This window comes from Gopherus evgoodei, chromosome 2 (assembly GCF_007399415.2).
Source record: "Gopherus evgoodei ecotype Sinaloan lineage chromosome 2, rGopEvg1_v1.p, whole genome shotgun sequence".
Taxonomy (NCBI): Eukaryota; Metazoa; Chordata; order Testudines; family Testudinidae; genus Gopherus; species Gopherus evgoodei.
Window position 1 is genome coordinate 103,593,591 of NC_044323.1, and position 12,267 is coordinate 103,605,857.

At 49.0% G+C, this 12,267-nt stretch overlaps 1 protein-coding gene across 6 annotated transcripts in view; it reads right to left on the minus strand.

Moving 5' to 3' along the window:
* Nucleotides 1-12,267, minus strand: part of TNS3 (tensin 3) — a 438,738-nt gene that overhangs the window by 157,982 nt on the left and 268,489 nt on the right. For 5 of the 6 annotated variants that reach the window (XM_030551450.1, XM_030551451.1, XM_030551449.1 and 2 more), the window contains 3 exons: nucleotides 4,398-4,510; nucleotides 2,244-2,304; nucleotides 2,022-2,097 (listed from right to left, as the gene is read on the minus strand). In XM_030551450.1, coding sequence (XP_030407310.1) covers nucleotides 2,022-2,097; nucleotides 2,244-2,304; nucleotides 4,398-4,510 — 250 coding nt within the window. The remainder of the gene's footprint in view (nucleotides 1-2,021; nucleotides 2,098-2,243; nucleotides 2,305-4,397; nucleotides 4,511-12,267) is intronic. The other variant, XM_030551448.1, reaches the window with a different exon arrangement.

A 12,267-nucleotide genomic window follows, 5' to 3' on the forward strand; every position in this document is an offset into this window, starting at 1 on the left:
TCCATTTATATCCATCTTTTCATATAGGAATGAAACTCAGCCAAGGAAAAGTTAGACTAAATATCAGGAGATACACGGATCTTTTAGACTGGAATAGTCTCTCAATGGAAAAGGTGGAAGATGTATGCTTTGGGTCACAAAACAGTTGATCATATGCTATGAAGTAAATCTTGTCTTGGCTAGATGGATGCTGAACAGAGGACCTAATAAAGGTTGCTCATCCTATCGCTAACACATAGATTTTATAGACTCGGATAGAGTACTATATGGTTGTATAATCCATCTCTCTAACTCAAGATATCCCAAAGGGCTTAGAGATAAATTAAACATGCATTAAAGTGACTGTGTATGCCGAACTGGAAGTTATAATTAGCAACATCATATATATGATTTGGGGCTTTTCTACATGTATAATCTGGCATAAAATAGGGTGTTACTATAAAGTGGATCAGCTGTCTCTGATTAACTCTCTGTATAGTTGCTCTTATTACCAAATAAGAGTACATCATTATCATTTATTTTAAACCACTTCCAAAGTGGATTAAGATAATTTGGAATAAGGGATTTAATTACACCATTAGAGTGTCCATACAGAGAGTTAATAATGAATAACTTCCTGGGTAGACAAACCCTTAGCCTTTGATTTGAGAACATATACAGAGTGCATTGTATAATCTTGCAGTTTTATCTTCTGTAAAAACCACTGACGTAATAAATCAGTTACTTCATGGTCCATTGGTTTTTAAAATCCTTACACTTAGAGATGCTGAGCCTTATGGATTTCATTATCTGAAACCACTGATGGTTTTGCTCAGTCAAATCTAAACATTCAGACCTTGAGTTCTTGCCTTGTTTAGGAAATAGTACTATATGGAATAAAGCATTGACTTCCTAATAAAGTGGCTTCCAGTATGATTAACATTTCTCAAACTTGTGCATATAGTGTGTTACCGGTTTGTGCCACAAGGCAATACACTGGTAAAATCAGAATGAAGTTGGTTATTCTCTGTATAACCCAGTGGCCTATGTCCAGGCATTGAGGTTCATATGATAAGTAGTACTACTGCTAAATCTGAAACTCTTCAAGTACCTAGAATGTGGGAGGCACTTTAGTATAAGACTAAAAACATAAATATTTTCTGTTAGAAAAAAAAGTCGTGGAGGGGAAGACTTAAAAAAGTGAGAAATAGAAAAAAAATGTTCATCTCATTTCAAAGATTTCATTGAAAAATGAAAACATTTCTGAAATACACTAGCAGTGCTGGGGGCCTGGGGCGAATTTACAGTGGGAGAATTATACTTGGTTGTGACACACACACTGCCACCATGTAGGTACAATGAAACAAGTTTGGAAGAGATGACAACCATTTTTTCTTGTTTTCTTTTCTTTTCTTTTCTTGTTTTCCTCCATTTTTCAGCATAACTGCCTCATTTTTAGAAACTTGTGAGTAAGAGAAGAATGGATTTTTTGCATCATTTACTATAATTATACTTAGTATACATACAGTATATATTGTGTGTAGCGGGGTGTTCTATATTGTATGTCTGCAGAAACCAAAGGCTTTTTATCCAGTACCCTTCTTCACTCCCTTACCCCAAAATACGACAGAACACTGATCAAACCACTCTTTGAAAGTAAAATGAAAGAAGTAGTTCCTTGCTGTCAAATTTCAAGCCAAAGAAAATGTTAAGGCTGAGTGAAAAAACTTTCCAGAATGTGTTTTATAATGGAAATACCATTATAAACATAACCATACTGAATATCACTATAATGACGGGAAAGTTGGTAGTAATGGTTTGTTTTGTCTTCATGAAATGGTTCTTGCTTGAAGCAAACTCTTGCTTAACATAAAAACCCAAGAGGCTGAGTAAAACTAATTTAATTACCTACCCACTCATGCCTCAGTGTCAATTTTCTCATTCTCTTTCTACAAGAGTGCAAAAATGTATGATTGTCTTTATTTTTAAATCACCATCTAGAAGGCACAATTAATTATGTGGAATCAGAATTAATTACTTACCATAATATCTCCTTTCAGTAGCTGGGCTGGCTCAATAGCAATGCAGATTCTGCTTTGATTTTCTGGCCCTACACTGCTTAACAGGAAAGAGAAGAAAAGGGGAGATGTTTAAATAATAGTTGTGCTTTTAAACAATAAACTCATGAAAAAAATGGTTTAACTTTTGTAACCGAAAGGATGGAGAACTACATTCATGTAGAGATGAAAATAACTAAGACTTACTATATTCCTGATGTATGAACTGGCTGCATAGCCTGGTAGATCTTTAGAAAGGGGCGACAAACTGCAAAAATAGCAAAGAGAGTCATGTATTCTTTGTTAATTCTGTAATTTTTTTTAAATACACATTTAGTGAGTTTCCTGAACATACAACAGATACATTGGACCACATTCACACCTGGTGTAGGTGGATGCAAAGGCTAGAGATGGTTGACATTTTGTTGAAAAAATAATTAAGAAAAAATGGATTTTTGACAGATGTGACATTTTACTTCTTTTGAAAGTTTTCAGGCCATTTTTTCAAAATGGAACAAAAAACCCCAATTCATTTCATTCTGAAAAAAGTCTCTCTTGTTTTTTCAATCTTTCCACCTTTTTTTCCCCATGGAAAAATAGCCAGGTGAGGAGAAAGCGGGAAGAAAGTTCGAAAATGAGAGAAAGTAGCACTTTGCCCACTTTTTCAATTCTAATCCCCTATCGCCTACTGGGGAAAAGAATAAATAAATAGGAGAAAGTGGGGAACGACCAAAAGAGAAAACAAAAATAAATTTACATGAAACATTTTGTTTTGGATTTTTTTCCACTGAAAAAGTTCCTGAAAATTTGACTGAAATTAACTATCATTTACTTTTTAATCATATTTTTGCAAAACTCATAATATAAAAAACATTGTGGCCAGTCTAAAGGGCAATGAAGTCAATGAAGCTGCACTTACTTAAGTGCAGATTTAAGTATCACCCACTAGTGGATCTTGTATATCTAGTGTAAATGATTAAAGATCTAGAAAACATGACCTATGAGTGAAGATTGAAAAAATTGGGTTTGTTTAATCTGGAAAAGAGAAGCCAGAGAGGGGACATGATAACAGTTTTCTAATATGTAAAAAGATTGTTACAAGTAGGAGGAAGAAAAATTGTTCCCCTTAACCTCTGAGGATAGGACAAGAAGCAATGGGCTTAAATTGCAGCAAGGGAGGTTTAGATTGGACATTAGGAAAAACTTCCTAGCTGTCAGGGTGGCTAAGCACTGGAATAAATTGCCTAGGGAGGTTGTGGAATCTCCATCATTGAAGATTTTTAAGAGCAGGTTAGACAAACATCTTTCAGGAATGGTCTAGATAATTAGTCCTGCAACAAGGGCAGGGGACTGGACTAGATGACCTCTCGAGGTCCCTTCTAGTTCTATGATTCTATGTAGTGACGTCAGTGGCCTGCTACTTTTTCTCCTGAGCCTCCTTGCTGGAGTGTAAGCGCTAGAGTGCTTTTTAAGATTTAGAACAGCAGATTCAGCAAAATGCTCTTGCTGGCCCATGTCACCGCCCAGAACAGCAGATCCGAGCAGACTGTAGAAACAGGCTTTGAGGCCACCTCCTCGGGAGGCCCAGTAGTGGAGTATGAGGAAGAAGACCACTCTAAATAGGCAGAGGTAACTCTTACACTGGAGTGGGATAGCAGGACTGAGACTTTCCCACGTAAGGGGAACATAGCTGTTCAGATGTCAGGGAGATGATGGCAGGACTTGCACAGGAAGTCCCTCAGCCCACTGGAAGGAAGGTGAGAAGGAGGTGCTATCTCTGCATTTAGCAGAACTAGAGAGTTGTGCTCCTCCACTCTCACTCTGAGCAGGTCTACACTACAGGGGGAAATCGATCTTAGATACGCAACTTCAGCTACGTGAATAACGTAGCTGAAGTCGAATATCTAAGATTGGATTACTCACCCGTCCTCACCGTACGGGATCGATGTCTGCGGCTACCCCTGTCGATTCCGCAACTCCGTTGGGGTTGGTGGAGTTCCGGAATCGATATAAGCGTGCTCGGGGATCGATATATCGCATCTAGATGAGACGAGATATATCGATCCCTGAGCAATCGATTTTAACCCACCGATACGGCGGGTAGTCTAGACGTAGCCTCAGACACTAGCCCTTGCCTAGATGTTCTGTTGGGTTTTTCTCATCCCTTGGTTTGCAAGAATAGCTTGAAGCAAGGAGTTGTTCCTTAATGGAAATTCCCCAAACCTCAAGAAAGGTCTGAGATTGTTTTGAGGGGAAGCTTTAAGGGAGTTCTTCTCTGAACTGTACTGGTTTGCCCATCCTGATAAGAGAGCAGTGAAACAAAAGGAGCAAGGCTTGAAAATGGCAAGTGAAATAATGTACCTCCTCCAGCATCAAAGCTTGGGATGCCATGAAGGATGACAAAGTGTAGGAAGAGTGGAGTCGTGTTCATTTTCACAGATCCAGACAGAAGGCCACTTAAGAAGTGCACATATCTGAAAAGATAATGCAACACAATCAGCCAAGAAGGAAAAGATTGTTTTCATAATCCCAAGGAAAATGATCTTCTCATCATTATGAATATAACTAATACATGGAGACATATAATTGCTTCATTTAGCCTTAGCGTTTAAGAGGAATAGAACGGTCTGCATCAAAATGTGAAGAGAAGTTTCTGTTTATCAAGTTTTTCAATTATTGGCAAGGATGTTGCTCTAATGGGTAAAATTTCCACTAAAAATATTTATTGGAGAATATTCCACCTCAGAGCTTTGAAAAGGAGATGTGTGGGTGACTCAGGAGGCTGGTAAAGGTCACTTCAGCCCACTACATATTAACCGTGACTCAAGTTGCTACCAGTCAACAGCATTCTGGTAGTCAGAGTGAAATGAGTCCAGCTCAATTTCTAGTGAACTGGTTTGCATATCAATAAAGCCACTAGAGTAGGTGCCCTTTTTGTAACTATGCACACGTACCACAAGTTGTTTCATTCCCCCTAAACACCCTAAGATAGTTTCCCTATCCCTCTTGCACTAACACACAAATGGCTGGCAGGACCAACATCTGACATTCAAGTAAAGCCAGTTTGTGCTTAGAACATTGGAGGAATTGTTCAAGAACAATTATCCTTGTGATGATATGAACCTCTTCATAAGAAAGTAAAGGTCAATGAGACTGAGGGTTATTTGCTCCGTAATTGCCTTTCCCACTTAGGGAAGTTTAAATTTATAACTGCATTTCTTCTCCACATAAGTTTTTCATTCTGTATTCTATATCCCTTCCCTTCTTTTAAATACCCAGCTAATTTCCCCAAGATCAGCCCTATTTGTAAGAAATAAAATATACACATCCCATAAGTGGAATAAGATTAAAAAAATAACAGTCCCTCTTGTACAAAAGACAAGGAGGGGCAAGGTACATTCTTCCCATTTTCATTTTGCTACTGATTTCTCTAATTTCAGTCTCCTTTTCGCTCCAAGTGGTATAAAATTAGTTTAATATTGCTCTTAAAAATAAAATATATATCATTATAAAAACAACTAACACACTTCATGCTGCGAATTAAGTGGCAGCAAGATGGGCAATATCACAGTTGTAGTGATTCCCCCTGACAGTGATACTTCTATTGCCCTGAGTCTGGAGTTGTGGGGGTTATTTCTTTATTGGATTTGTTTTAAATATAAGTAGCAAGGGTTGCTTTAACACATGACCTTAGAAAAGGTCAATGTTGCTTCTTGTTTTCCCCCTCCAGGCTCTCTGGCAGTATTTGTTCTGTCAGCAGCACGAGCACAAGTTATTATAGCTGTCTGGCTGCAAGAACTGGAGTAAGACATTACTGCACTGATGGCACAAATTTTAACCCTTTTTCTTTCTCCCACCAGGGGCATGTCTATACTGTAACCACAGGTGTGATTGCAGCCTGGGTAGGCATAACCATGCTAGTTTAAATCTAGCTAGCCCAACCTATGGCCTGTACAACCTATGCCAAAGTCCAAACCACTGTGTCTTCACTGCCACTTTAGCTGCACTAGCTAGATTAAAGGTATCGCAGCCATGCCTATCCTGAGCTGGAATCACACTGGAGTACGGACATACCTGTTGTCTCCTTAATGACCCCAAAAGTTTATCCCCTTCTCTAATTTAAGTCCTGTTCCTCCAGCCAATGCATTCATTACTGTGTTTATAGCTGATTATTCAGCTGTTTACTTGATATTTTTGAGGTTTATTATTATTATAATTATAATTATTATTATTGGTGATTAAACAATGAAGCTTAAACACACACACACACACACACACACACACACACACACACACACACACACACACACACACTTCAACTTTCACATATAGAAGGCTCAAAAAGACGGTTACTCACCTTTGTAACTGTTGTTCTTCGAGATGTGTTGCTCACATCCATTCCAGTTAGGTGTGCGCGCCGCGCGTGCACGTTCGTCGGAAACTTTTTTACCCTAGCAACTCCAGTGGGCCGGCAGGTCGCCCCCTAGAGTGGCGCCACCATGGCGCTCTATATATACCCCCGCCGGCCCGCCCGCTCCTCAGTTCCTTCTTGCCGGTTACTCCGACAGTGGGGAAGGAGGGCGGGTGTGGAATGGATGTGAGCAACACATCTCGAAGAACAACAGTTACAAAGGTGAGTAACCGTCTTTTCTTCTTCGAGTGATTGCTCACATCCATTCCAGTTAGGTGACTCCCAAGCCATACCTAGGCGGTGGGGTCGGAGTGAGAAGTCGCGGCCCGGAGCACTGCAGTTCCGAAGGCCGCATCCTCCCTCGACTGCTGGACCAGGGCGTAGTGGGAAGCAAAGGTGTGGACCGATGACCAGGTCGCTGCCCGACAGATTTCCTGGATGGGCACACGGGCTAGGAAAGCCAGCGACGACGCCTGCGCCCTGGTAGAATGCGCAGTCACACGGCCCGCAGGGACATGGGCCAAGTCATAACAAGTCCTGATACAGGACGTAACCCAAGAGGATATCCTCTGGGAGGAGATAGGAAGACCTTTCATACGATCTGCTACCGCCACGAAAAGTTGGGGGGATTTTCGGAAGGGCTTAGTCCTCTCTATGTAGAACGCGAGAGCCCTACGGACATCCAGCGAGTGGAGCTGCTGCTCCCTGCCTGAGGAGTGAGGTTTTGGGAAAAAAACCGGAAGGAAAATCTCTTGGTTGATATGAAAGGCTGAGACCACCTTGGGCAGAAAAGCAGGGTGTGGCCTCAGCTGCACCTTATCCTTGTGGAAGACCGTATATGGAGGGTCTACCACCAGAGCTCGGAGCTCCGACACCCGTCTAGCTGAGGTGATAGCCACTAGAAAGGCAGTTTTCCAAGAGAGGTAGAGCAGGGAGCAAGTAGCTAACGGCTCAAAGGGGGGTCCCATGAGCCGGGACAACACCAGGTTAAGATCCCAGGTTGGGGCAGGGGGACGGACGTTAGGGAATAAACGTTCCAGCCCTTTAAGGAATCTCGACACCGTCGGGTGAGAAAAAACGGAGCGACCGTCCACACCCGGGTGAAAGGTGGAGATAGCTGCTAGGTGGACTCGCAATGACGATAAAGCCAGACCTTGCCCTTTGAGGGACAAAACGTAGTCTAATATTTCGGAAACCGAAACTTCCATAGGGCGGAGATTTCTCTCTACGCACCAACAGGAGAAGCGCTTCCATTTCGCTGAATATGTGGCTCTTGTGGACGGTTTCCTGCTGCTCAAGAGCACCTCTCTCACGGGCGTAGAGCAGCGCAGCTCTGAGCCAGTCAGCCACGCAGGAGCCAGGCCGCTAGGTGCAGCGACTGCAGGTCTGGGTGACAGAGGGTCCCGTGGTCCTGGGTAATCAGGTCCGGATGAAGGGGCAGGGGAACTGGGTCGGCTATGGCCAAGTCCAGCAGCATGGTGTACCAGTGCTGCCTGGGCCACGCCGGGGCCACCATGATCACGAGCGCCCTGTCCCTGCGCACCTTCAGGAGGACCTTGTGGACCAGAGGGAACGGGGGAAATGCATAGTACAGGTGGGTCGACCACTGGATGAGGAAGGCATCCGCTATCGACCCCGGCTCCCTGCCCTGAAAGGAGCAGAACGCTGGGCACTTCCTGTTCCCCTTGGACGCGAAGAGGTCCACCCGGGGATAACCCCACCTCCGGAAAATGGAGAGAGCGACATCCGGGCGAAGGGACCACTCGTGTGACAGGAAGGATCTGCTCAATCGATCTGCCAGAGTGTTCCGTACTCCAGGGAGGAAGGAAGCCCTGAGGTGAATGGAGTGGGCTACGCAAAAGTCCCAGAGACGTATCGCCTCGTGGCACAGGGAGGAGGACCTGGTGCCGCCCTGCTTGTTGATATAGTACATCGTCGTCGTGTTGTCCGTAAACACGGCGACACAACGACCCTGAAGCTGATGACAAAACGCTTGACAAGCAAGGCGGACCGCTCTCAACTCCCGTATGTTGATGTGGAGCCCCACCTCCTCCTGGGACCACAGGCCCTGTGTCCGCAGGGTCCCTAGGTGGGCCCCCCAGCCCAGATCTGAGGCATCCGTTGTCAGGGATACCGATGGCTGAGAGGGGTGAAAGGGAAGACCCGCACATAATACGGACTGGTCCAACCACCAGCCGAGAGAATCTAAGACCTTCTGGGGAATTGTGACTAACATGTCTAAAGGTTGCCTTTGCGGCCTGTAACGGCTGATAAGCCACAGCTGGAGAGGCCTCATGTGGAGCCGAGCGTAGCCGGTCACAAAAGTGCACGCCGCCATGTGGCCTAACAGGGTTAGACATGTCCTCACTGACGTCAACGGGGCTGACCGCAAACGTTGAACGATCGCCGCCATGGTCTGGAACCGTTGCAGAGGTAGCGAGGCCCTGCCCACAGTGGCATCCAAGACCGCCCCGATAAATTCCACCTTCTGCGTGGGCCTCAGAGTGGACTTGTCTGTGTTTATCAAGAGGCCCAGACTTGCAAATATGGCGGTGATCAGGCGGACATGGCTGCTGACCTGCTGTTCCGACATGCCCCGAATCAACCAGTCGTCCAGATAAGGGAACACGTGGATACGGTTGCGCCGAAGATGCGCCACGACAACTGCCATGCATTTTGTAAACACCCTCGGGGCCGTGGACAGGCCGAATGGGAGGACTGCAAACTGATAATGAAGAGCCCCCACAACGAAGCGGAGAAAGCGTCTGTGGCGCGGCCAAATGGCAATGTGGAAATACGCGTCCTGCATGTCGAGGGCGGCGTACCAGTCTCCCGGATCCAGGGATGGAATAATGGTCCCCAGGGATACCATGCGGAACTTCAACTTCACGAGGTATTTGTTGAGTTCTCGCAGGTCGAGGATAGGCCTGAGGCCCCCCTTGGCCTTGGGGATCAGAAAGTAGCGGGAATAAAACCCCTTGCCTTTCTCGTTCTCCGGAACCGCCTCTATAGCTCCTTTGCTGAGGAGCGTCTGCACCTCCTGTCGAAGGAATTGCTCGTGAGAGGGGTCCCTGAAGAGGGACGAGGAAGGAGGGCGGGAAGGAGGAAACGAAACAAACTGCAGGCGGTATCCCGTCTGCACCAGGCTTAAGACCCAGCGGTCCGATGTTATTTGGGACCACGCCGGGAGGAAAAACGAAAGGCGGCTTGAAAACGGGGGGAAAGGATCCATAAGGGAAACTGTTACCGCGCCCTCGGGCGCACCTTCAAAATGAAGGTTTAGGACCAGGCGGGGGTTTCGAGGAGCCTTGGTTCTGCCCCCCTTGGTTCCCAGACTGCCTGCGCCTGCTGTTCCTGCCGCGGCGCCTGTAAAGGTCCTGCCGCTGGCGGAACTGGGAAAACGGCCTACGGTGCTGCTGTTGTTGCGGCCTAAAGGGTCTACGCTGTGTCACGGGGGTGTGCATCCCGAGGGACCGCGCAATGACCCGGTTGTCCTTTAGACTCTTAAGTCTGGGGTCTGTCTTATCGGAAAACAGGCCCTGGCCTTCGAAAGGAAGGTCCTGTATCGTGTGCTGGAGCTCCGGCGGAAGGCCGGAAACCTGCAGCCAGGAGATGCGACGCATCGTAACTCCTGACGCGAGGGTACGGGCAGCCGAGTCCGCAGCGTCCAAGGAGGCTTGTAAGGCCGTGCGCGCGACCTTCTTGCCTTCGTCCAGGATGGCCGTAAACTCTTGGCGAGCATCCTGTGGCAGCAGCTCCTTAAATTTGTCCACTGCCACCCAGGAGTTAAAGGCGTATCTGCTCAGCAGGGCCTGCTGGTTAGAGACCCTGAGCTGCAGTGCCCCAGCCGAATACACCTTACGGCCAAGGAGGTCCATCCGCCTGGCTTCTCTGGATTTGGGGGCCGGAGCCTCCTGGCCGTGACGCTCCCTATCGTTCACCGATTGCACTACCAGTGAACCGGGAGTCGGGTGAACATGTAAATATTCGTACCCCTTAGAAGGGGCCATGTACTTCCTCTCGACTCCTTTCGCTGTCGGAGGGATGGAGGCCGGGGACTGCCAGATAGTATTGGCATTGGCCTGGATGGTCCGTATGAACGGCAGGGCGACCCTGGTGGGAGCATCGGAAGAGAGGATGGTGACAATTGGGTCCTCTATCTCCGAGACCTCCTCTGCCTGCAGACTCAGGTTTTGAGCCAAACGCCTGAGGAGGTCCTGGTGCGCCCTGAGATCCAGCGGGGGGGGACTGTTGGAGGAGGTACCCGCCACCGCCTCATCCGGGGAGGAGGATGAGGAGACCCCAGGCACGATAGTGTCCAACTGAGGGTCATCCTCAGCCCTCGCCTCTGCCTCCGGAGCCACAGCGGAGTCCTGCTGTTTGGACCCTTCCTCCCCTTCCGGGGAGGGAGGGGGGCGAGACAAGGAGGCTTCAGGGGCCCTACGCTCCGCAGTCGCCGGTCTGGCAGGGAGCTGCTGGGGGCCCTGGGCCTGATGGTATGCCCAGGGTGTCCAGAATCCCCACTGTTGTGGGCCTTGGTCTTGCAGCGGCGGATCCCCGAACAGCGCCGCCTGCCGGTCGGTGCCGAGCGCATACCCACTGTCCGTCTGAGAAGATACGGACGGCTGTCTCGAGGGCCACGGCGGGGCCGACCCCGGATGGTATGGGTCCGCGCGGGCCGGCACGGAGGATCGTCTCGGTGCCGGGGACCGGTGCCGGGAGTCATATCGGTGCCGGGACCGGGACCGGGACCGGGATCTATCACGGTGCCGGGATCCTGATCGGTACCGGGTGCCGCTTCGGTAGCGGGACCTGCCACCAGCTCGGTGCCGGGAGGTCGACCGGGACCTGCCCCCAGCTCGGTGCCGGGAGGTCGACCGGGACCTACCACCAGCTCGGCGCCGGGAGGTCGACCGGGACCGGGACCTGCCACCAGCTCGGTGCCGGGAGGTCGACCGGTGCGGCGAGTAGCGTCGGGACCTGCTCCTGGAGTCGCGGTGCCGGTGACGCCGACTGGAGCCTGACCGCGACCGTCTCGATGCCGACCGTTGCCGCGAGTGCGACCGGTATCGCTGAGGGGAGCGGTGCCGGGACTGCGAGCGGCTTCGGGATCTGGAGCGCCCAAGACGTCGGGACCTGGATGGCGAACGACTGTCTCTGGGCGGCGCCGACAGCATGGGCTTGCCTCTGGACACAACCCGCACCGGAGGTACCGGGGGTGGCAGCCGAGTGGGCTCAGTCAGGGCAATAAGGTCCCGAGCTGAGGCGAAGGTCTCCGGAGTGGATGGGACCACTATCTCAACCCCAGATCTCATGGGGGAGCTCGGCGGCACCGGACTCAACGGACCCGCCGGGCCCGGAGTCAACGGTGCTGACGGTGCCGGCGGCGCCGCGGCCGATGTCGAGGCCGGGCGCTCAAGCCGGGTCTGCCTGGCCGGAGTATCAGACTTCGACGGCCTAGGCTCTGATTCCGGTGCCGGAGAAGGTCGGTGCCGGGGAGTCTTCTCGGTGCCGGAGCGATCCGGTGCCGGTGCCGAAACCACGGTCTGCGAAGTCGACGGGTCAAGTGCCGCCTCCATTAGGAGAGTTCGGAGCCTCTGATCCCTCTCCTTTTTTGTCCTCGGCTTAAAAGCCTTACAGATGCGGCACTTGTCAGATCTGTGTGATTCCCCGAGGCACTTCAGGCACGCTTCGTGGGGATCGCTGGTAGGCATGGGCTTCTTGCAGGCCGCACACTGCTTGAAGCCTGGCGAAACAGGCATGAGCCTGGCGCCGGGTGCCGGGAAGGGCTAAGCCCCCGGCAAAGAACTACTTAACAAC